Below are 24,379 nucleotides of genomic sequence, written 5' to 3'. Positions count from 1 at the left end.
CAGTTTCCAATGCAAAGTTTAGATGATTGAATTAAATTTTTTTCTAATATAAGAATTTAAGCTATAAATATCTCCCTAAGATCTGCTTTAGCTAGACTCCACAAATTTTGACAGGCTGTTTTTCTTATCAGTCATTCAAAAATATTTTCTAATTTATCTGGATTTTTATTTTTTATTGCAGTAACAATAGTTTATAACATTATATAAATTTCAGATGTATATATTTATATTTCAACTTCTGTGCAGACTACATTGTGTTCACTACCCAAATTCTAGTTGCCATCTGTCACCCTACATATGTGCCTCTTTACCCTTTTCACCCTACCCCCATCCTCCTTCCCCTCTGGTAACCACCACTCTATTCTCTGTATCTATTTGTTTGTTTATCTTCCACATATGAGAGAAATCATAAAGTATTTGTCTTGCTCCATCTGATTTATTTTGCTTAGCATAATACCCTCAAGGTCCATCCACGTTGTTGCAAATGGCAAGATGTCCTCTTTTTTATGGCTGAGTAGTATTCCATGATATATGTATATATACACCACATCTTTATCCATTCATCTGTTGGTGAGTATTTAGGTTGTTTCCAAGTCTTGCCTATAGTGAATAATGCTTCAATGAACACAGAGGTGCATATATCTTTTTAGATTAGTGTTTTCATGTTCCTTGGATAAATACCCAGAAATGGAATAGCTGGATCCTATGGTAGTTCTATTTTTAACTTTTTGAGGAATCTCCATACTGTTTTCCATAGTGGCTGCACCAATTTACATTCCCATCAGCAGTGTTTGAGGGTTCTCTTTTCTCTACATCCTCACCAATGCTTGTTACTTCTTGTCCTTTTAACAATAGCCATTCTGAAGGGCATGAGGCAAAACCACAAACTCATTGTGATTGTTTTATTTGAATTGTGAGTTATTTGGAAGTGTGTTGCTTAATTTTCAAATATTAGGGGATTTTCCACATAGAATTTTGTTATTGATCTTTAATGCCATTGCTAACAGAATGAGTTCAATACTTTTGAATAGTATTGAGACTTGTTTATGGAACAATAGATGGTCTGTCTCGATCAATGTTTCATATTTCTTCAAGTTCATTGAACTTTTCTTTTTCAGTGTACAACTGCTGTTACACACATGCCACAAATTTCAGATAATGTATTTTTCAGCTCTAGACACTCCATTTGGTTCTTTTTATATTTGCCACTTCTCTCTTCATTGTGTTCGTGTTTCACTCAAATTTTTGAACATATTTACGCTAGCTGTTTATATTCATTTTCCATTGCTGTGTCACGAACTACCACAGATTTAGTGGCTTAAAACAACATTTTTATCTCACAGTTCTGTAAATACTCAGAAGTGTGGGCGGGCTTGGCTGGATTCTCTCCTGAGGCTCTCACAATGCTGAAGTCAAAGTATCAGCTAGGCTGGGCTGTTATCCGGAGTCTCTGGGCAAGAATCCACCTCCAGGTTTATTCAGGTTATTAGTAAAATTCAGTTCCTTGCAACTGTATGGCCGATGTCCCTGTCCTCTTTCTGCCTGTCATCCAGGGGCAAGCCAGCTGCTGGGGGCCACTCGTAGATCCTTCCATATGTCTTCCTCCCTCAGCAACAGAGAATGTCCTTCATGCAGAATCTCCCTCACACTTCGAAACTCTGACTTACTCTTTTTTTGCAAAGAAAAGTCACTGCATTTCAAGGACTTACGTGATTAGGTTATGCTCACCAGAACAACCTCTCTCAAAGCCAACTGATTAATAACCCTAATTACATCTGTAAAATACCTTTCACCATGTAATGTAATATGATCATGGGGTTATTTTAGAATTCTATCACACTGTTTTTTTGTGTTTGTCTGCTGATTCCAAAATCTGTCATTTCTGTATCTGTTTTTGTTGACTAGTTTTTCTCCTGCCTTTTCACATGCCTTATAATTTTTATTGGATTCTGTACAGCATAAATGTGACATGATTAAGTGTCTGCATTTCACTATCTTCCTCTAAAAAGTGTGGAATTTTGTGATGGCAGACATTAAGTTACTTGAAGGTCAGCTTGATCCTTTCAAGGTTTCTTTTTAAGACTTTTTAGGGTGAATGTTTACCCCTGCTATTAAAGTGTAACCTTTCTGGGTTTCTGCTAAATCCTCTGATGTTTCAACAAGATCTCTCCCCTCTGGAAAGTCAGAACTCCAAAGTCTCCCAACCCTGTGAGCTCTGTTACAGTTCCCCAATAGCTGTTATTTTCCTGCAGTCCCAGCTCCTCATCCTATGTTTTCAGTTTGGTATTGAGCCAAAACTCAAGGGACCCCCTTAATGATTTCTGGTCCTCTTTCTTTGTGTAGCTTCCTTCTTTCTTGTACTCTTCTTTGAAAATTACAGCCTCCTTAGCCTCCCTAAATTCTCATCTCTGTCTCCTCAAATTAGCCAATCTACCACACTCAGCTTGGGTCTGAAAAGTGGCACCAGGGAGAAAGTCAGGACATTCACTGGGCTCTCATCATTTGTTCTCTTTCATTGAGGATCACAGTCCAGAGCTGATAGTTGCCCAATGTCTTAAAAGAGTTGTTTAATATATTCTGTCTAATTTTCTAATGGTTGGCAGTGAGAGGGAAAGCCTGGGGCCAATTATTCTATCATGGCTAGAAGCAGAAGTCCTCAGTCAAGGTAGATTGGCTGAAATGAATGTCTACAAGAGCCTACCTCCTAACTTCTTCCTACAGAAAAGAAACTTGATCCAAGTTCTTATGCTGTTGCTTTTTTATTGGTGGCGGAGGGTTTCTGAGGGACTGAAGAATCAAAATCTTTATAGGATAAACAACTTGTATGGCTAAGATACTAGCATCAACTTGTGTTACATAATTTCAAAGCAGATATGACCATGAGAAATGGACCCACATCACAAAGAATCAAGGCCTGAAAAGAACATGAGCAATTACCCTAAGGAATATTGTTTGAATATTAAATGAAGTGTGGATATCAGACAACATGGTAGATAGTCTCAGAAGACATACTTAGACATTCCCAAAGGAGAACCATCCAATATTTTGAACACTTTAAAAATAGATCTATAATATCTCTGTTGACTGTGTTGAAAGACACAAAAGATCATTTGAATGGCCATGTTCAGGTACTGTGAAAATAGAGGAATTATAAAATAATCAAATCATACCTGCGTAGTTGGGCTAAAGGATACACTAAGTCATGTGCTCTTTAACGATGGGGATGTGGTGTGAGAAATGTGTTGTTAGGTGATTTCATCGTTGTGTGACCATCATAGAGCATAGTTACACAAACCTAGATGGTATAGCCTACTACACACCTAGGCTATATGGTACTTATCTTATGGGACCACTGTCGTATATGTGATCTGTCATTGACCAAAACATCATTATGCAGCACGTGACTGTACCATAGCGAAAGGGATACTTGGGCACCAGGAAGGAAAATATACCCTTGGCTCACTCCAAATGAGGTGTTGAACTTGAACTAGATTTGAGCAGCTGGTACACTTGGAAGTTTTAGGGTTTAAGGGTAGGGATCCATCTGGTTGCGAGCAGCAACTCAGTAAACTATAACAGGACAGGACACAGGGAAAGAGTCCTGACAAAGACAAGACAGCTTGTCCAGGGCTGTTAGGTATAGTAGATTTGTCCATAGCCACATGTAGCCCCAGATGGCTGATTGAGAACAGACACATCCTACCTCTTGTATGGAGTGTACACATGAGTGTGGGAAGGGACAGAAAGCAGATCTTAGACAAATGAGTCCCTGTGATTCACTGGACCTGCCCTCAACATGCTTCATCCAGGAGGAATAATTCTGGAAACACTCTGATGACAGTGATCAGTGTCCAATAAATGGACAGGCAATAGAATGTAGTAGTTAAAAGCATGGTTACTGAACTTAGACATGGGTATGAGCTCTGCTTCTGTATCAGCTAGATGGCAGAGTGGTTGAAACATAAACTTTGGAGATAGATTTCCTGGCTTCACATCTGAGCTCTGCTACTGCCTAGCTTTATGTCCTTGGCAAGTCTTCTAAAAACTCTGTGCCTCAATTTCTTCATGTGAAAAATAAGGGTGATAATAATAATACGTACCTTATATGTGTTGTGGATTAAATGGATCCTCAGTTTATGATGAGGATTAAATAAATCAACATGTGTAAACCATTAAAGCAGTACCTGGGATATAGTGTCAGATAAGCATAGCTATTATGATTATTTCTTGTGTAAAATTAGGGTAATAACAATAATAGGAACTCTTTTATAGGGTTGACACAAAGATTAAATGAGTCACTGCATATAAACAGCCCATTCTAGTGCCTAATAGACAGTAGGCACTCAATAAAACAGAATAAACCTCACACATTTGTCATGGTTGATTCAAGAAATCCATGAGGCTCAACTGGCAGGTTCAAATGCCTCTATTGCCCAGAGATAAGCAGGTCTGTAGAATACAAGGATATGATTCTTCCAAATAATAAAGCAAACTCTACTGCTTTGGAATTACTACTAGCTTTAAATAGATACACACTCTATATATCTAACACACATATACAAAAACCTATACTATTGCTACATTTTTTATCATGAGATGAACATATAAATTTTTTTTAAAGATTTTATTTTTTTCCTTTTTCTCCCCAAAGCCCCCCAGTACATAGTTGTATATTCTTTACTGTGGGTCATTCTAGTTGTGGCATGTGGGACACTGTCTCAGTGTGGTTTGATGATCCATGCCGTGTCCACGCCTAGGATTCGAACCCACAAAACACTGGGCCACCTGCAGCGGAGCGTGTGAACTTAACCACTCGGCCACGGGGCCAACCCCTGAACATATAAGTTTTTAAAAACAATTTAAAAATCTATCATTCATACTTAAACCTCTTAAGTTTTAATTTTAATTCCCACACAACTGGTCATTTGAAGTCACTGTCATTTGGAGCTTGATATCACGAGCTCAAGGTGTGGATTCCTGTCAAGAGCTAACTCTAAGACTACTGCATTCTATGCAGTAGAGTTCTAAACTTTCTACAGTACAGTCTCACGGGAATCTAAGAATCTTTAGCTATTTTGATTTTAATTATCTGCTTATCTTTAAGCAGGAACAATCTAAATTAGCATTCTCAATTTTGAGAGCCCCGACTCAAACAAATTACTTGCTTAAGCAAAGGATGAAATATGTTGGGCGACAAAATGGAATGTTCAGAAACAAATGCTTCAGGCCTTGCTGGATCCAGGGTCTCAGATGACCTCATCAGGGCTCTAATTTTCAATCTATGTCTTTGTTGTGCTTCCCTGTGTGGGTTGCTTTTATTCTCAGACAGGCTTTATTCATGTGGTGGAAAGACAGCTACCAGAAGCCCCTGTTTCTATCTTTATAGATAAGAAGTCAAGAAGAATAGATTTGTCTTTTTTAGGTATCAATATATCAAACCTAAGGCCCTTTACCTACCGTTGAACTCTTTAGCCTCAGCAGGGGAAGGGAGAGCTCAGTTCTGCCAACCCTGATGCATGCCCACACCTGAGTTTGGATGTGTGAGACATCAAGATTGACAGCTCTGTCTCAACTCATGGAGATTGAGAGGGGTTCTTTACCAAAGGAAAGGCTTATGATGTTACCGAAGGAACAGCAGGAACATTCCATCCCTTACCAGCTTAGGATGTGTACAAAATCAGAGTTTCTTTACGATGAGTTCAGGAAATAGATGCTGAATAAGTGACACAAGATGTCTGCTACAAATAAATATGACAGGAAAGTATAACAGATAGAATAAAATATCTTTTTACTTTCCCTCTCTCTCCAAGAAAAAGTTGACCTCCTCCACTCAGTAGTGCAATACAAATGTAAAATTGTGTAAAAAAGAAAAGCTGTGGAGGAGGACCTCCATGAAGGATGGACGAACAGCCAGAGTATGTTAGCAGCAGCAGCAGGAGTAGCAGCAGGTAGCTGGACAACTTTGTAAGTTACAAATTGGATTTAAACAGAGAGGGAGTTGGAAGAGGAGACATTATTTTCTGCAGAAGATGATGGGCGGAGGAAAACAACAAAGAAAATAAATAAAATTGAGATGATTAACAAAACACAATGCTAAGAATGTAAATTAGGACTGAGCCCTTAACTTAAGTTACACATTTTTTATTAATCTCTGGGTGAGAAAAGATTAATGACTACACAGAACCAAGCCTGTGAACACATTTTATAATGTATGATCTTTGTGCCTAAAACTAGATTCTTCTTTAATTAAATATGACACTAGAACAATAACTGGCCTAGTTTTAGATTAACCATTCTCAACACAAAGATTTTCCATTCATATAATCTCAAAAAAGCAAATACTCTGTCATCTATTAAGTTGCAGATCCTATGCACTGTGGCTAAAGATTTAAAGATGAATTAAGTACTATTTGTACTGGGTGTCTGTAGATTTTGCAAGCTCAGCATCACTTTCCTGTTTCTCTAATAACAGATCACGCATTTCATTCGGTTTAGGTGGTGTTAATGCCTAGCTTCTGACTATCCTCAACCAGACTATGGCAGTAGCCCCAGTTATTGATCCAGGAATGAACACTTGACTCAGGAAGAACCAATTAAAGCCTTCCTTTAGAGTTGATCAAGACCTTTGAGGTTCGAGTATTTCAATCTGATGCAATTTTTGTAAAACAAAATTATTTCAAAATCTACTAATTATCCTTTAAGTTCTAGAAACCGCATACTATGACTAAGAGGACAGCAATTTATCTGCCATTGTTTCTGCTCTGCCCACTTTATGTTTCAGTCACTGTCAAATAAACACAGTGGGGAATGGCAAAACCACTTCTGATTCATTCAACACATGAGCGCTTCTTGGGTACAAAACACCATTCTAAACATTGTCCAGGAGAAAAAGATAAATAATAATACCCAGCCCTTACCCTCAAGGATCTTACAACTTGGCAAGGGAATTAAGACACACACACAGATGACTGCAGTAAAAAGAAGATAATGATTGCTGCCAGATGTTTGGGGAGAATGAGCAGAGCAAAGAGAGAACACAGAATAACGCAACAATCAATAGTGAGCCAAGAAATATTTATTGAGCAATCACAAGTTGTGAAATGGAAATGGGAGAGTAGAAAATGGAGTGAGACATGGGCAGGCAAAAATCAGGTGACATTACTTGTTACCCAACTCTCCAAATAGTCTTTTTGTCACCAAGTTGCTAATAAATAGCCTTAAATTAAAAACTAAATAAGGATATAGCCTCTGTACAATAGAGCCCAAGATCCTGATGCTTAAATGCTAGGATCATAGTACTTATGTGAAGGATGCCTTCCTATTGCTTTGTCTCTTTTTCCTTTTCCAAATGAACTGATGCAACTTTAACAAGATATCTATTTCAGCTGCCCCACCCTTTTTGCGCCAGTGTATTAGAACAGGTGAATTAGAAGAGGATCCTTTTGCCTTCAAACAACAGAAAGAAAATACTATGTAATTGAAAAACTCCAGAGGCAATCTTTCAGGCATGACTGGATCCAGGAGTTCAAATGTTTTAATCAGGCCCTTATCTAGCTCTTCCCCCACCCTTCTGTCTCTTTTCCTTTTCCCCTCTCTTGTATCTCTTGTTCTGAGATTTAAATAGTTCCCTGTTCATGTGGAAGCTCCTGGTGCAGCTATAGGCTTATATCCTCATAGCTCCAGGATTGGCAGGAAGGATCGGGGTCCACCACAGTATAAGGTTATTCAAGGTGTGCACTTACGTAGCAGGGCATCACATCTAAGAGAGATTGATAATCACACTGTATACAAGGTAGATTAGTATATTAATTACAGCACTGTTTTCTTGAAGATGGCAGCAAAATGTTCTGTTCTTACAAAATCAGAATAGTATAATGTTTTCCAAAAGATATACATAAAGCATTTTGAGGAAGGGGCCCCTCTTTTTTGTTTCCAATTCACACACAGATTGTCTATTGAATAGCGTTGACTCTGTGTTACTACCCTAGTTACTGCTGTGAAAGTCTAGGGTTAGCCCTGGATGCCTCTGCTAAGTTCCATCTTTGAACTTATCACTATAGGCAGAAGGATCCCATGCTCTGACTATCCAGGCCTGAATTATAGAAAGTGTGATCTGTTCTCCCTAAGCCATAGTATTGAAACATGGAGCAGGGATACATCCAAAAAGAAATTGATGGACTAGGCTGTCCCTAGAAGGAAGAGGAACAGACGGTGAGCAAGGAAAAAAAAAACTCCTCTCTACCAAGAAGTGTTTGTAATGCTCTTTGCATATCAAGAAACTGGTCTCCTACATACAAAGCAACAGAGGATATTGGCATAAAAAGAGCGCCATGGCCAAAGGGATGTGGCCTATTTTTACAGAGGATTTGAGAGTTAATAGATAACTTGGCAAGCATCCAATTCCATCTCATCATTTTACAGATGGGGAAACTAAAACACAGACAGGGGAACAGAGGTGCCAAGCACACAGAGGAAGTTGGTAGCAGAGACAACCAATTGCCTGTCTTCTGACTTTTTGGGTTTTGTGTGTTTTGTTTGTTTGTTTGTTTTTTGTACAAAGACTTGTTTAGTACATTAACAACAACAACAAAAATTACAGTCTTGTTTCAGATTTCTCTCCACCCTCAAATCCGTATAATAGAGTTTGCTGCACTCCAAGAGAAAGCCTCAGCAAGAGTTGAGCTCGCCCTCTGAGTCCACTGTGGTGCCAAGGACAGTGACATTACCCTTTCTAATACAGAAATTAGGGCCACTTGTTGCTTTAATGGACCAAATTTGGGCTGGGCCTGCAACAGGGGACACCTTTGAAAACCACCTTCTTGATTGCACTGAAACCTGCTCTGGCATCCTGATTTTGCCCCCAAATATCCAGCCACAAAAAGAGAGAAAGGCGTCCTGGATCAATGCGGAGACTTCTACCTGCCCCTCTTCCTCCTACTATCACCTCTTTCCTGCTGTTTCCTCCCTGCGAAAACCTGTCACCAGCCCAGAAGCCTCTCCGAAAACGGGTAGGAGGGAGCCTTACACCTGTCAGCACCAGAGAAGAAAGTGCGCTCTGCAGAGTTCTCAGTTGTTCCATCTCTTGAGAGGAAAGGAAGAAAAGGGTCTAGTCTGAGGTTTCCGCCACAGACTTGCTGGAGAACCCAGTTAGTTCATCCGGCTCTGGCCCCGGTAACCCCTGAAGACCAAGGAAGCTCCTCCATGCCTAACGTTTCTTTTTGGGCGTGTTTCCCTACAGGCTAGCCCAGCGCCTGGCCCAGGAGAAGTCTCTGGGTAAAGATATTGTAAGTCATAAATCAGGCTCCTGTGTGTATGTGTGTTTTTCTTAGGAAAAACTGGCTCAGATGGATCAGCAGTGGAGACTGAGGTCTCCCTGCTCCCGTTCATCACTGGCTCCTTCACCTTGCTACTCCCTCGCATTCTCCCGAGGTGACAGTCGGGGCTCCGGACCTCAGGGTCGGGAGTAGTCGGCACCAGACATCCCCGCCCCATCCCGGGGCTGATGGCACCCTTGCCTAGACTGTGTGTGTGGATGCAGGCGGGAGAGCAAGAGGCTGCTACGGTGAGGAGCAAGAGCTCAGCCTTCGCCTGCGTCCTGCAATCCCTAGATCCCTGGGGACCGCGAAATTCCCAGTCAGAGGCACTCCCCCCAAGCAGCCCACCCACGCCCTCCCCCCTTTACCTCAGCACGCAGCCCCTCCCTGCGTGATGATGCAAACCGGTGGGGAGGGCGGGCGCTGGGAAGGGTGGGGAGAGACAAGAGCTAGCGAGGGAGGGAGGGAGTGGGAGGAGGAGGAGAGGGAGACGAACGACCATTTAAAGCGATAGCAATCCGTGCCCTCTCCCCAGTGCTGGGCTGTTGGAGAGCTCGAGCGGCAAGCCAGGGAGAGCGAGCGTGGCACGCCGGCTAGCGAACCCGAGAGCGCACGGCTCCCCAAGCTGGCAGGCGCCGCGGGACCCCCCACCCTCTCTGGCCGCCCCTCCCCGGGCTCCCCCACGCTCCGTGCCTGCAGGAGCCCCAGGACTTCCCCGGAGGAGCTCACCCCAAGGGGCCCGGACCCCGGCGAGCCCGCCACCGTCCCCTCCAGCGCCTCCGCCACCACCGCAGCAGCCGGAGCAGCATGGTCCAGCTGGGGAAGCTGCTCCGCGTCCTGACTTTGATGAAGTTCCCCTGCTGCGTGCTGGAGGTGCTCCTGTGTGCGCTGGCGGCGGCGGCGCGCGGCCAGGAGATGTACGCCCCGCACTCTATCCGGATCGAGGGGGACGTCACCCTCGGGGGGCTGTTCCCCGTGCACGCCAAGGGTCCCAGCGGAGTGCCCTGCGGCGACATCAAGAGGGAGAACGGGATCCACAGGCTGGAAGCGATGCTCTACGCCCTGGACCAGATCAACAGCGATCCCAACCTGCTGCCCAACGTGACGCTGGGCGCGCGGATCCTAGACACTTGTTCCAGGGACACTTACGCGCTCGAACAGTCGCTCACTTTCGTTCAGGCGCTTATCCAGAAGGACACCTCCGACGTGCGCTGCACCAACGGCGAGCCTCCGGTTTTCGTCAAGCCGGAGAAAGTAGTTGGAGTGATTGGGGCTTCCGGGAGTTCGGTCTCCATCATGGTAGCCAACATCCTGAGGCTTTTCCAGGTAGGGGGGCGCTCCCTCCGGGGCAGAGCGCGCCTTAGCTCCCCGCGCTCTTAATCCTAATGCTGGCTTGGCCTCTAGGGGTGCGGGGTCAGGTCAGCCTTAGCACATTTCCACCCTGGAGATCCTACCGAATCCCCCCTCCACCCGACCCGAGGAGGTATCTTCCCTGCTTGGTTCATTTCCCTTCCATCTCTCCCCTGTCCGCGCTCCACTCCATCCGGCTTGACATCCTGGATTTATGGCCCCATTTACAAGAAGCAATCTGCGAAAAACAAGGCGATGATTTAAATGAGTTTGCATTAGAGTGAAATATGGTCCGAAAACAGGCTTATAAAAGTGCCGGGGCTCCTGTGAAAGCCAGTTAGGCTCATGGAATACGAAAGATGAGAAGACTCCTCGAAACTCGGCATTTCCCAACTCCCCAGCTTCCCAGCCCCAAGGCACCCGGCAAGCCGCAGCTCCCTTGGAAAATTTCGGGAAGAGTTTAGGGAGGCACTTCTTAAACCGAAGGCTAGGTCTTCACCTGCATGTGGATGTTAATTGCCCATCTCTGGTTGGCTTTCCCGACCTGTAGCCTGTCTCCGAGAGGGCATGGGTCGGAAAGGCACGGGGACGCTCCCCAAGTAGGGAGATGCCATCCGCAGACGTGCCCCCCAGGCGATTTGCTCTAGGCAATTGTTTGCACCATTTAAATCGCATTTGCAGTCCGGCCACTGGCAGGAGCTGGGCGATCAGTTTTCTACTCCTGCCACTTCAGAGCCCAGAGATGAGCTCATGCTAACTGCGAAACAAAATCGCTTTCGCTGCTTTCTCCCTTCGCCTGTTCTTTCCCACGACCTCCCTAACGCAGCCCGCCAATCCCGGTCCTCGGCTCCGAGGACGATTCCCGAAGCCAGGCAAGAAGAAGCCTGGAAGGAGGCAGTGGGGTGCGCTGAGCAAGGCCGGGCGATCCTCCTGCTCTAGGCGCCGAAGGGCGATGAGGGAAATGGGAGGAAGGCGCGTCCGGGGCAGTTGAGCGGTGGGTTCTACCGCAGTGCTCTCTTGCCGCCCGCCCCCGCAGCCTCTGCCCGGTGGCTCTTGTGCTGCATTGGGTATAAATGGGTGGCTTTTGGGTCAAGAAATTGAGTTTCAGGGTCTGTGTGACTGTGGGTGGTTCCCTTCTCCTGGATTCTCCGTGTTTCTCTCTGTATGGCTCTTTCTCTCCTTCTTTCTCCCTACTCTGCTTTTTTTTTTTTTTCTATTTTTTTCTCCCCTTTTAATTTCTGCCTCTCTTCTCCCTCTCCACGTCCACCCCCAAGTTTTATGTTCGTCTCTATCTTGAGATGATCCTTTCCTCATGCACAGCTCTCTCCCTGCCTGGTGGTGCCCAAACCCAACCAATCCTTCCTCCAGATGTTAGGGCTGACTGGTGCCGTTATGCTCCCCATCTAAAGAATCGGCTCTGCGCAGGGGCTTTCCCTAAAGGTGTTGGGTTTCTGGAGGGGACTCCTTGTGGAATTCAAGCTGTCACCACATCAGCTAGCAGGAGTGTGAAGTTTGTGTTTGCACCAGAAGGAGGGGTGCCTGTTCAAGGCTGCAGTTTGGTTGGCCTCTCTGATCATCTGAGGATCCCTGACACCTCCTGAGAATGCCATCATGGAGATCCCTAGATGTTTGCAAACCCAAAAATGCTTTGGGGGCAGCCTTCACTCTGAGCTGATGCTTTCAGGAAGAGCCTGGGTTATCCTAAACAAAGCCCAGAAGTGCTTCTTTCATCTCTGAGCTTAAAGGTAGACAACCTGAGGGGGCAGTGCTGCAGGAGAGGGTGAGGTCAGAGATCACCTGGGAACCACTGGAGTGACTCTTAGCATTTTCCGGGAGCCCTGGGGGTTGAAGGCACATTTGGTGTTTCACATTTTTAAATTATTTTGCTGCCTGTTTCTCTCTTCACTCAAAGCATGGGTCGTGCTGCAGTTGGGCCTGTCTATCTGCAAAAGAGCGAAATGTTAAAGTCAAGAGAGGGATTGCAGACTAGGCTGAAGGACTTGTGTTTGCTGAAAAAGATACCAAAGGGAGCTGATTCTTCCTCTGATGTGTGAAGCCAAGCACTCGGGAGGGAAGAAAACGGCTTGCCTTAAGCTTAGTTCCCCCCATTCCCTGGCTGGGAAGGAAGGGAACCGAATGCCAGTGATAGCAGTGTGGGCTGAGACCAAAACCATTCAGAGAAAACACTGTCATTTTCCTCTAATTTGCAAATTGAAGCTATTCATGTTGGTTTGAACAGCTGAGGGAAGAAGAGCCCCCAGTTTTCACCTGCATTTATTGAGAAGAGGCTGGTAGTAGAAGGAGTGCACCAACTTGTAGCTTGTGCTGCAAGCTGGATATAACCATTGGTATGGGCATCCTGGGTAACCATTGCCCTTGTGGGAATATATGGATATATATAGAGAGAGAAAGAAAGAGAGAGAGAGAGAGAGGGATCTGTATATTCCAACAATCTCTTCCAGAAGGCTTTTTTTTGCATGTGAATTTAGATGCTCCTGGCAGGCAAGTCCAGTCCCTCATCTCCCAGCCTCTGTAAGCCTGCAGAATGAATAGAGAGAATAGTGGTACACAAGACTCATTGTTCAAAAGCACAAGCAATTTAGGGAGAAAGGAAAAGAACGGTAGGTGCATCTTCTCTGGGATTGCAGTATTCAGCTCAATTAAGATTGTCCTATATAAAAAGAAACTCCTCTAGATGATCGAATTCTTAGCTCTCCAGAGATCTGAGTTTTCTTTTCCCCGGTCCCTGTGGGTTGCTGTGGGGACCCTGCCAAACCTATCATTTGAGATAAAAATTTATGGTGAGATAAGCTTCTAAGCTGGGAGAAAGAATACTCCCGGACTTAAGTAGGGGGTGCCAAGCACTGGGGGGCAGGAAAGAGTAATGAGATAGTACTAGATGTAAGAAATGCTGCTGCCGCCAGCAAAGCCTAGAATGAAGTTCCTTCCTGAAAATTAGGACTTAGGCAAGAAGGAGTACTCAGATGTAAATTGTGTCTATGACTTTGAGTTTTCATTTGCCTGCTGGTGTACCAGAACAAAGATATGAGCTGAGCAAGTCCCTTCTCTCTCTCCTGTACATGCATGCTGAACTGGTTAGTAAGTAACATGTCAGAGGACAGGAATCGTATCCAGTGGGTCTTTCAAATCCAGGAATTTGAGGCTAATGAAATTAGCATGTGGCCAGGGCTCTGCCAACTGGAATTAAGTCATTGCAACTGCCCTGCATTGCATTTTCAGCCTCAAAGAAGCATCAGGGAGGAATTTCTGGAGATTTGTTTCTGAGCCTATACGAAATAATACTCTCCTAATGCTAAGAAAGATTAAATGTAAATTAATATTGACTATGAGTAACATATTTAAAAAATAATCACCGAGTGGGGATGGCTTAAAGTAGAGAGCTTATATAATATGGTATCCAAGGGATAAATCTCCCCTCATCACTGTTTTATGGGCTATAAGTAAGATATATTATAGTGGGAGGTAATGGGAATGTTTTTATTCAAGGATTCTCTGTTATTGACTTGAGAGCAAACACTCAGAGTATAAATTACTCTTGCTACGTCCTGACATTGAATGAACAATATTTCATGTGCAGTGACATGATCTAAGCTGTAGACTTGGAATGGAATGGCATCTTTTCCAGTTGTTTTGTTCCCTCAAAAGCAGCTAGATGGAAAAAGTGGTCAACCTGACCCATGTTGGAGCATATTGCAAATCTAAACCTGTGGATTTTGTACCATAAGGGAAATACATTGGTAAACTTGTGAGTGTTTTCCTTCTGTTATTGAAGCTTGAATATAATCTCCAACTTTGGGGGCAACATTTTATATATAAGTACTTAGTTTTCCTCCTTCTCTTTCTCTCTCCCTACCCCGCCATCTTACATTATTGCATAGAACTGGGCACATAGGATGGTATGGTTTTACTATCATGGGAAGTTTTTTAAAAAAACAACTCTAACCTACTCTTCTTAAAATTTCATAGTATAGGTGTTAGTGCCATTGGAATAGTCTCTATAACAATCTCTGCCTCCACATTTACTGTGTTTCAGGAAATTTACCTAACAGATGGTGAGTGGGCATTATTTAAAGGGGCAGTTTTTAACAGAGCAGAGAGGGAGGAATTGAGCCAGGCACATTCTCTATTTGAAGATACCTCCACGTGTATTTTTGTAGACATACCCATACAATTAGGATGTCTTTGGGCATCTTTCTCTTCAAGGATAATTGAAATAATGAGTGCCTTTTCTTCAGTTTCACAAACATTTAACAAATCATAAATGCTCCATTTCTTATGCATCTAAGTTGTGTCATAGATTTAAAAGACCAAAGCTGGATTACATAAAGTGCACTCTAGTCTCAATCCTACCATTAATTAGCTGTTACCCTAAATAAATAAGTCACTTAATTTTTCTAGGCCTCATTTTCCTCATCTGATTTTTTCATTTTAAAAAATGTAGTTTCCAGAAGTCTCTAATCTCTTTGTGTCAGTTTAGCTCGGAGAAAACCTGCTCTTATCAAAACTCTGTGACATTTTATTTCCAGCTCCCACTTTGAACTTTGAATGAGTTTGGGGAACTTTTTAAGGGCATTCTCACAGAGCTATCTTAGTCAATCCAGCTGATTTCCCATATTCAGACTTTTTTCCTCATTCTTTACCAGTGTGCTCCATAGTCATATATATCAAGGCTGGTGGTAAGGAAAGTGACCTCCTTGGTCAGCTTACCACGTGGTCATCAGACGCAAGGCAAGGGGTGAGAACTGTGGAGTTCACCGTAGCAGATATAACTTTCATTATCCAGTGTCTTGTTCCTTTTCATCTTGCAAAAACACCAGGCTTTTCTTTTGAAAAACTGCCAGAGAATGACATCCTGTCTCCTTCCAGGCCCCACGGGTGAGTCACCTAACTGAGCTCAGGCAAAGCAGGTGATTGGCTCAGGTAGAGGCATCTGACAAGGGCTGGGCCTATCAGAATCCTCCCCAAGACTTTTCTGGGGGCGAAAATTATCTCTTCCTTCTGAAATTTCTACAATGGAGAGATATCTCTCTCTGGGACTCCCAGTGGCCATCCAACAGAAGAAGAGACTTTCCATAGAATTCAGTCATGCAGAAATAAGCAGGGCTGAGTGAAGGAGAGAGAGCCAGAGCCCTGTTGATATTCTGGAGCTTCCAAATGAACTATATCTGAATCTAGCTGCATTCCTGAATTTCCAGCACTTGTTATTTTTGTAAAAAAAAATTCCTTTCACTCTTTTGAGCTTGTTTTCAGCCACGTGCAATTGAAAGCATCATGGCTAAAACAGCTGATTTCCAACATTAATGTAAGGTTTGCAGCATTCAATAAGTGGAAAATAATATATGATATCTTCTTTGCTATACTTATTTTATATGTGTGTGTGTATATATATATATATATATATATATATATATATACTTACTATTATATTTAAATATAATCCTTCCAGCCTAGGTTTAGGATATGCAAAACTTAACATCCTTCCCCACCGTTCCCAACATTTACTGTATTAGCTTTAAGCATTTGTGATCACATCTTTCTCATCTTGATGCAGTTGAGAGAGGGCAAAACAGCCTATAGGCCTCCTGTCTGGAAGCTTTAGAACCATGCTTGGTTCCTTTCATTAAAGCAAATCTTTTGTTGATGTCCCCAGGGCACAGATGCATTTTCATGGCATAATGGAGTACAAAGTACATTAAACTCCCGGGTCACTCTACAGTGAGCATGAAGCCCAGCTCTACTTCTCACCCCTCTTTACTTTCAGTTGACAAAAAAGAACAGTCACAAACACGTTTCCCCAGCAACTGAAAAGCATACATGATTACTATTTAGAGGATGTTTGTGCAACACATAGTCAGACTGATTAATTAATGGACCTTTGCCAGTTGGTACAGTAAGTATATATGTTTTATGCACTTAATAAGAAACGAACAGTAAAATCTTTTTTACAGATAAATGTTTAGCTGAGAAGAGTATTTTGCCAGCACACTTAATATTATTGTATTTCCACGTTTGTCAAGTAACCTCCTTTCAATTATATTTACTGCTAAATATTTCTGGAATCAAGTTATAATGTCAAAAATAAAATAATAAAGTTACAATGATATAGGACACATGTCTCATTTTATGAGAACAGAAATTCTAATTTATTTTCAATAACAGTAGTGACCACAATAATAATTTGAGTCCTTACTCTGAGGCACTCTATTATGTACTATAAATATTTCATATCATTTAGTTCTTACAATACAATACAAAGGGCATATTATCATCCCCACTGTACAGCTGAAGGAAGTGATTCTCATAGCCCAAAGTCACATATTTGGTAAGTGACAAAGTCTAGATTAAACTTAGATTTGTCTGGCAATAACCAGGTTGTTAACTACTATGCATATTGCCCAATTCTTGCACAAATGCAGAAATGCTTAAAATAATTATAAGTTTTCCTACCCTAAAATTGTAGTGGTTTAAAGATGTCAAAGTTGCTGATTGCTTTTACAGAAAAAAAAAATATTTTATTTTAGTTCTAAAACAAGATTAATTCTGTAGGTCCATAGAAATTTAAGCAGATAAATCCTTATCTCCAAATGAAGATGCTTGTTCCCCAGTATTCAACAGGTAGCCCTGTACACAGGCAATAAATATACAGTAGACTTTTCATTCAAATAAATGAGAAAAGATGTTTCTTCTTGTGCTCATTCAGTGCCCATCATTATGGATTATGGCTCTTCCTAAATTTTATTTGACTCACTCCACTCTTTCTACAAACCTCAAGTGGGGAAATCCATCACTCAGCTATATGTGCAAGGTGAGAGGACTCTATTAATACAATTGCTGAAAGTCAAGTTGACAGAGCACAGGAAATACATCCTAATAAATGCAGCTTTAATGTTTGTGTGGACTGTGGAGTGAGGGGTAGGAGAATTTTCAGTTTAATGGATTATTTTGCCTCTTGCTATAAAAGTGCTGCAGCTTAATAGTTTTATAATTGGTCATTTACAGAATTCTCTCTCTGGGTGCTTTGCTTTCTCCATTCTGCGGCTGCTGATTCTATCTCTTGTTCTTGATGGAAGGTAGCAACAAAGTCACTTCAAAGGAGTCAGCCTGCTTTTCTGCATTATTGTTTAGATGAAAATATTTCCATTTGTTAAAGTACCATTTAAACATTTTTGTCATGTTTTAGTTTTTCTGTTTTGCTGAGGAAAATTAGCCCTGAGCTAACATCTGTGCCCATCTTCCTCTACCTTATATGTGGGACGCCTGCCACAGCATGGCTAGATAGGTGGTGTGTAGGGTTGCACCTGGGATCCAAACCGATGAACCCTGAGCTGCCAAAGAGCACACGAACTTAACCACTATGCTACCAGGCCGGCCCCATAATCATGTTTTAGATTTGACTATGTTCTGAACGTATTAGCACAGGCAGACATAACGGTCAATGTTTTCTGAGAGAAAACATACTTTTATCAAAAGACCTATCAGAATTTTCATGTAGGGGTTAAGAATCAAATTCTGGAGTTAGACAGACCTGAATTTAATTCATACTCACCACTTACTATGTCTCGCCTTGATCAAACAGGTACCACACTTCAGATCAATTTCCTTATCTTTGAAATGGAAATAATAACAGTATACCTGTCTGATAGAGTAATTCTAAGTATTGCATAAAATATGCATGAAAATATTTTAGCATCACGTTTAGCGTGTGATGAGTGTTCAATACACTTAAAAGCTATTTTATTATTATTATGCTATCGTTAAATATGACTATTGCTTAAATGTCACTATTACTAAATTTGCTGTAAAATGACCATGATAATCCATGTTGGATTCCACTCTTCTTTGTTTCTTTTGTTTAAATGGAAAATACATATACAGAGAAAGAGAACAAACACTTTAGTGTTACTCTTCAGTGGGATGAGATTTTCCATGGCACCAATTAAAGTGAATCATGAATTCCGTGCACTTAAGATAACAGAGAGGCTAAGATCAGAGGGCTTTGAAGCTAACCAGCTCCAAGTTTGAATTCCATTGTACCTTTCTCTAGCTGCAGAAACTTTCAGAAGTTACTTAAACTTTCTGAGCTTTACTACTAGTTTATTCATCCATATGTTTTTCCAGAAATATTTATTATGCATCCACCTTGTGTACTGTTCTATGTGCTTGGACATACCATGAATAAAATAGGCAAGAGCTTTCCCTTTCTCTCTCTGTCTCTCCTGTGTCTTTCTTCCTTTCTCCTCTCTCCACTCTCTCTCTTCAGCTAACATTCCCTTGTGGAAACAGATGGATGTTTTAAATAAATCCTGCAGCATGTTGAAGTTGATGAGTGCTATGGGATAGAGAAGAATGTGAAGCACATTGAAGGGTGTTGGATAGGGAGCAGTGGAGGGATGTACAGGTGGGTTCTATTTTTAAATAGGATAGTCAAGGTGGATTTCATAAGGTGACATTTGAACAAAAACTTGAAGTGGGGGAGTTGTCAGAATGGATTAGGGGGAGACCACTCCTTGGGAGCAGGAATGACCAGTGCCGAAGGCAGAAACATGCCTGGCAGGTTGGAGGAATATCGAGGAGGGCACTATGGCTGAGTAAGTCAGTGGGGAGGAAGGTGTAGCAGGAAGGCTTGAGGTCAGAGATATGATGGGATAGATTGGGCAAGCCCTTGGAGGCCGTCACACACATGTTGTCTTTTGCTCTGAATGTAGGCAGCCAGTGGTAGGATTTTAGCAGAGATGTGACATGATTGGTCTCTTGTTTTAAAAGAATATCTCTGTGGTACTGAGGATAGAGAGAAAGCGTGGAGTCGGGGAGGATCTCAGGAGGCCAGCACAGGTGTCTACAAGATGGATGTTGTGGCCTGTGCCAGGATGTTAGCTGCAGATGTTCCGAGAAGTGAGTCGTCTGGAAGATTGTGACAGTGTTTCCCGGGGGACTGAAGGTGAAATGTGGAAGAAAGAAAGGGGACAAGAGTGAATCTGGGATTTGGAGCCTGGGCAAGTGGAAAGGTGAGGTTACTATCACCTGAGATGCAAAAGGCTTGGGGTGGAGCCTGTTTGGGGGATTAAAGATCAGTTTTGGAGATACAAGGTTTGAGATGTTTTCTTGACATCCTAGTAGAGATATTGAATACACAATTGGATATACAGCAGTTCTGAAGAAAGGTCTAGACTAGAGATATATTTTAATAAAATGGGGGTATTAAAAATAATTACATGGTAGTGCTATTTTAAAGATTAAATGATGTAATGTGATTAACATTGTGTGTTATCAAAATGTGTAATAACTATTAGCTAAAAATAATTATCTGAAATAAAAAAGAACCCTATAGTTTGTTTTTGCAGTAGAGGTGAACAAAATGATTTCACCACTTTTTTTGCTGAGGAAGGTTTGCCATGAGCTAACATCCATGCCAATCTTCTACTTTTTAGTGTGTGGGCTGCCAGCACAGCATAGCCTCTGAAAAGCGGTTTAGGTCTGCTCTGCACCTGGGGACCGAACCCGGGCCGCTGAAGCAGAGGGCACTGAATTTAACCACCAGGCCATGAGGGCTGGGGCATACAATTATTTTAATAGCACTTGTGACACCGTTATTTTAGTCAAGACACCATAACTACAAATATTTAAAATAAACATTTCAATCTCCTGCCTTTCAGTCTATTGTAGTTGTAACCGTATTTTGTAAGGTTTAAGTTAGTTGTGATAGGGTACTTCTTTAATTAGAAGTAATTCTGAACTATCTAGTTCAGTTCAATTTTATATATGTATATGTATATATATACAAGTATTATTTTGTGGCTCATCAAACTCATTTGGGAATTTGCATCATTGATAGACATGAGAGTTTAAGCAGTTACCCCAGTAACAATGCGCTTGTCTTATCATATCCTTATAGATACCTACTTTGAATGGTTTCACCAGACATTTCACATCTTCCATTCACTTTCCAATTGAAAACATGGCTGGGGAAATTTGATCTTACTGATTTTGAGCTCCCTTTAGGTATTTGCAAATCCTTAAACAGCCTGTGCAGCTTAACTAAAATTCTGTTCCTTATTCATTCAGCTACCAGATATTGGTCTAAGCGTGTACTTACACTAAAAATGCATGACGACGTTGTCTCTACACATCTATAATTTTATTTTAACACTATCATTATGTAAGCTGCATTTTAATTGTAATTATAACAAATTTTATATCAACACATATCCATTTCTAGTGTTCAGGGGGAAAGCAGCATGTAGTAAATTTTATCAAAATATAGCATCTGAAGAACAGAACAGAGGGTAATTGTGTAATTCTGTATTTACTATAATTAAGTTCAGTGCAGTTGGCATAATAGAATTAAGATAAAAAAAAACATTGAGGTACCATGGCTTCTCTCATAACACGCCCTTCTCACATCAGAGAGACCAGACTTAAGAGCTTTCTGTACAGAAATGGAGGAAAGAAGAGGCCAGAAGATGAATGACAGGCATGAGAAGGGTGGAACTCTGAGAAGTGACTTGAAAATGAAATATTGCTTTGGGGTTTGATAGGTGGGAAAAATCTACTAGTGTATATTCCTACTGAGACCACATATTCAGGAGCAGTTAAGCCTAATGTCAAAAATGCTGTCCACCTTCCTTATAAATAGGGACGTACTTCTACTCAAGTCTTTGCTTCCTGTTTCTTGATAATTGATTGAGATTATCACAAGAACTGTATCTATGAGCAAAGTACATTATTTTGAAATGATGGCCATTCTTCAACCTTACTCTCTCTTTCTCTCAGACTTATTTAAGTTTGGAGTGCAGGAGTGGGTCATGGGGAACAATTGCTGGAAATTTTTTATTTTCAAGAGGCAGTATAGCATAATGGTTAAGAATGTAGGCCCTGTTCATAGTTCAAATCCCTGCTTTTCACTTGCTAACCATATGAGCTTGGGCAATTTACCCGATTACCTGGGCCTCAGCATTCCTGTCTAAAAAAATGATGATAATAATATTCCATCCTCATAGAACTGTTTTCAAGGTTAAATGAGGTTTACCAATACCAAGTGCTTAATACAGTATCTAGAGCACAGTAAGGTCTATTTATTATTATTATTATTATTATTATTATTACTACCACCATCCAGGTGCTCTCTTTCCTATGCTTTGTTCTATTGTCCCATGCCCCCCATTCCCATATGTTTCTGTACAAGGATAGTGTTGTCAGGGAGCATTTGCTTCTGCTGGTATCTGACCCCTAGTCAGCAAGGTGGCTGGGCCAGGACACAGCATTCATTGCTGCTCATTGAAACTATCTCTGTTTTAAGAAGGAAAATTAGATGTTGAGGACAAGCAGGGTCAAGGAGAGGGAATTTTCTCTCTTCTTCACTCAGTGGAATAAGTGAAACATTCAAGCCTCAGAAGGAAAATCAGATAGAGCAAAATGCTTAATTTCATACTTTAGTTATTAAGAACAACTCAGAAAGACTAAATTTGAACTCACTTCGATCACATACTGAAAGTGGGATCTTAGGTGCTTATTGTAACTGTAAGCTTGAGTCTATACCTGAAAGAAAAGAATAATAATATTAGGACTTACCGCATAATATTGTTGTGAGTAGTAAATGGATAAATCCTTTTAAAACATTCAGCATGTTGTTTGACATATAGTAAGCACTTAATAAATTTCAGTTTCCATGACTACTATCACTACTAATATTATTAAGTAGTTGAGCAAATCTGAGACCCTTCCCTTTCTTAAATTGCACACAATCATTTGGGCAACCAGCTTACATTTATCAAGCATCACTTGTACGTAAAGCCTCATGAACCCAGAGATCCTTCAACTCTACGCCCCATCAGAGCCAGTTCTGGGGGGTGGAATCAATACCATCACCACCACTGTCATCATTGCTGTCACTGTCACTCAACTAACCATACTGAGCACTTTCTCTGTGCCAGACACCAAACTTAGCCCTGGATATGCATCGTATCGTTTTGTTTGCACACTCAGGGAGGAGACATTATTATCATCCCCAATATACACATAAAGATACTGAGGTGTTACAAAGATAAACAACTTGACCTACAGCAAGAGATGGAACCAGAAGAGTCAAACCCATGTCTCTCTGACCTCAAAAGCCCTTAAATATTATATACTACATCCTAGTGAGAATGTCTGCTTCCAGCCACTCTGGTAAGAGTGGAGAAGATTCTCAGGCCCCAGATTCCTTTATTCCCTGTGTGTCCCTAGCATTAATACTAGAGGAAGAGAAGGGCCTTCTTCAAAGACCAGTCAAAGGGAACCTACTCTCTTCACCCTTTCCTGAATCAATCAACCAATATTTTATTTCTTTCTTAAGAATGCCCACATGTTCCTTCTGTTACTCACCTTGACCTTTTAGTATGCTTACATTCTGTACATGACTCATCCACTCTGTTTAATGTTAATTTATTTGAGGTCAAGTATAGGGTCTTACTCATCCTGAAGCATAATTATCCCCTGTGGCATCTAACTCTACACTTTTCTTTTTGTAGGACTTGCAGATATTTATTTGTGTTTTATTCAATTGTGCTCATAAATTGTACATTAAGAGTTACACAGAAAATTCTTTCTTACAAGGAAAACCTTCTAAATAAATTTTTAGCTGGTTATTTTTTATAGAATTATTGTGGAGGTTATGGATCTTCAGGCAATTTTTTAAAATTAAGAACTTCATATTATTGTACTTTAACATATAATGATAAACCTGAATTTTCTCTATCAAAGCTATGAGGCTTCACTGGCTTTTAATTTAGCTCATTGATTGTGTGTTGTTGAATTTTCCATTTATACTGATATTATTTGATCATGGCAGGGGTGGGGCTGTGTGGGAAGTTGCATCTTAGAGCCATAAATTGGTTTTCTAGAAAGCTAACATAAATAACTAGAGTTCTTTCATATTTCTGCAGAACTCAACAATTGTTTTATTTTTATAATTCCATTCATTCAGGAAGTATAAACTATTTTTCAAAGTATTTATCCTAATTTGTTCATCTTCTTCCCCTTGGCCTTAATGGGAAGAGGGTAAGCTGTAAGAAAGAAAGTCATCCCTGAGTTTTGATTTTGTCTCTTCCCTATTAATATCAGCTAATGTCTTGAGTGCTTAGTAGGTGTAAGGCACCTTGCTGATGATTGCAAATGGATTGTGCCATTCAACCCTCTGCTAATCATACAGTAAAAATATGTATTATTATGATCCCCCATAATGCACACTTGGAACAGAGCCTCAGAAGTAGTTATTTGCTTGTTATAATACGGTAGAGGTAGGGCTCGAACTCAGGTCTGTTTGACTCCCAAATCAGTGATTTTTACCACTAAATGAAAGTTGTATAACCCTGTGAGAGTGGACTAGATAGTTTCTATAATTTCCTCTGCCCTAACTTTTATAATTGTTTATCTGATCGCAAGCTTAGAGGGGGTGAGGAAGGGTAGGGAGGAATTCAAGTCTATTGAATGGTAATTTCCTCAGATAAGTATGAGGTCTGTTTTACAATACCAATTCATTCATTCACTCAACATATATCGAATATCTACTATGTGCAAGGCATTTTAGGGCACATACATCATAGTAGAGTGAGCACTCCATTCATACTCTCCCACAGCAGTCAGAGAGGCCTTGGACTGGCTTGCCTAGTACAGGGAGGGGTTTGGTGCTGAGAGCCTAGCTTGTCCCACACTGACAA

General features: G+C 41.4%; 1 protein-coding gene across 7 annotated transcripts in view; it reads left to right on the top strand.

Annotated features, from left to right (window-relative positions):
- The first annotated feature begins 9,750 nt into the window (after positions 1-9,750).
- GRM7 (glutamate metabotropic receptor 7) overlaps positions 9,751-24,379 on the top strand; it is an 822,517-nt gene continuing 807,888 nt past the window's right edge. For 6 of the 7 annotated variants that reach the window (XM_044754898.2, XM_070492761.1, XM_070492757.1 and 3 more), the window contains exon 1: positions 9,848-10,640. In XM_044754898.2, coding sequence (XP_044610833.1) covers positions 10,122-10,640 — 519 coding nt within the window. In that variant the 5' untranslated portion in view covers positions 9,848-10,121. Of the gene's footprint in view, positions 10,641-24,379 lie in introns of all 7 variants that reach the window. The other variant, XM_044754899.2, reaches the window with a different exon arrangement.

Source organism: Equus asinus, chromosome 21 (genome assembly GCF_041296235.1).
Source record: "Equus asinus isolate D_3611 breed Donkey chromosome 21, EquAss-T2T_v2, whole genome shotgun sequence".
Taxonomy (NCBI): domain Eukaryota; kingdom Metazoa; phylum Chordata; class Mammalia; order Perissodactyla; family Equidae; genus Equus; species Equus asinus.
Note: the sequence above shows the minus strand (reverse complement) of the source record. Positions and strands in the feature narration are given on the sequence as shown.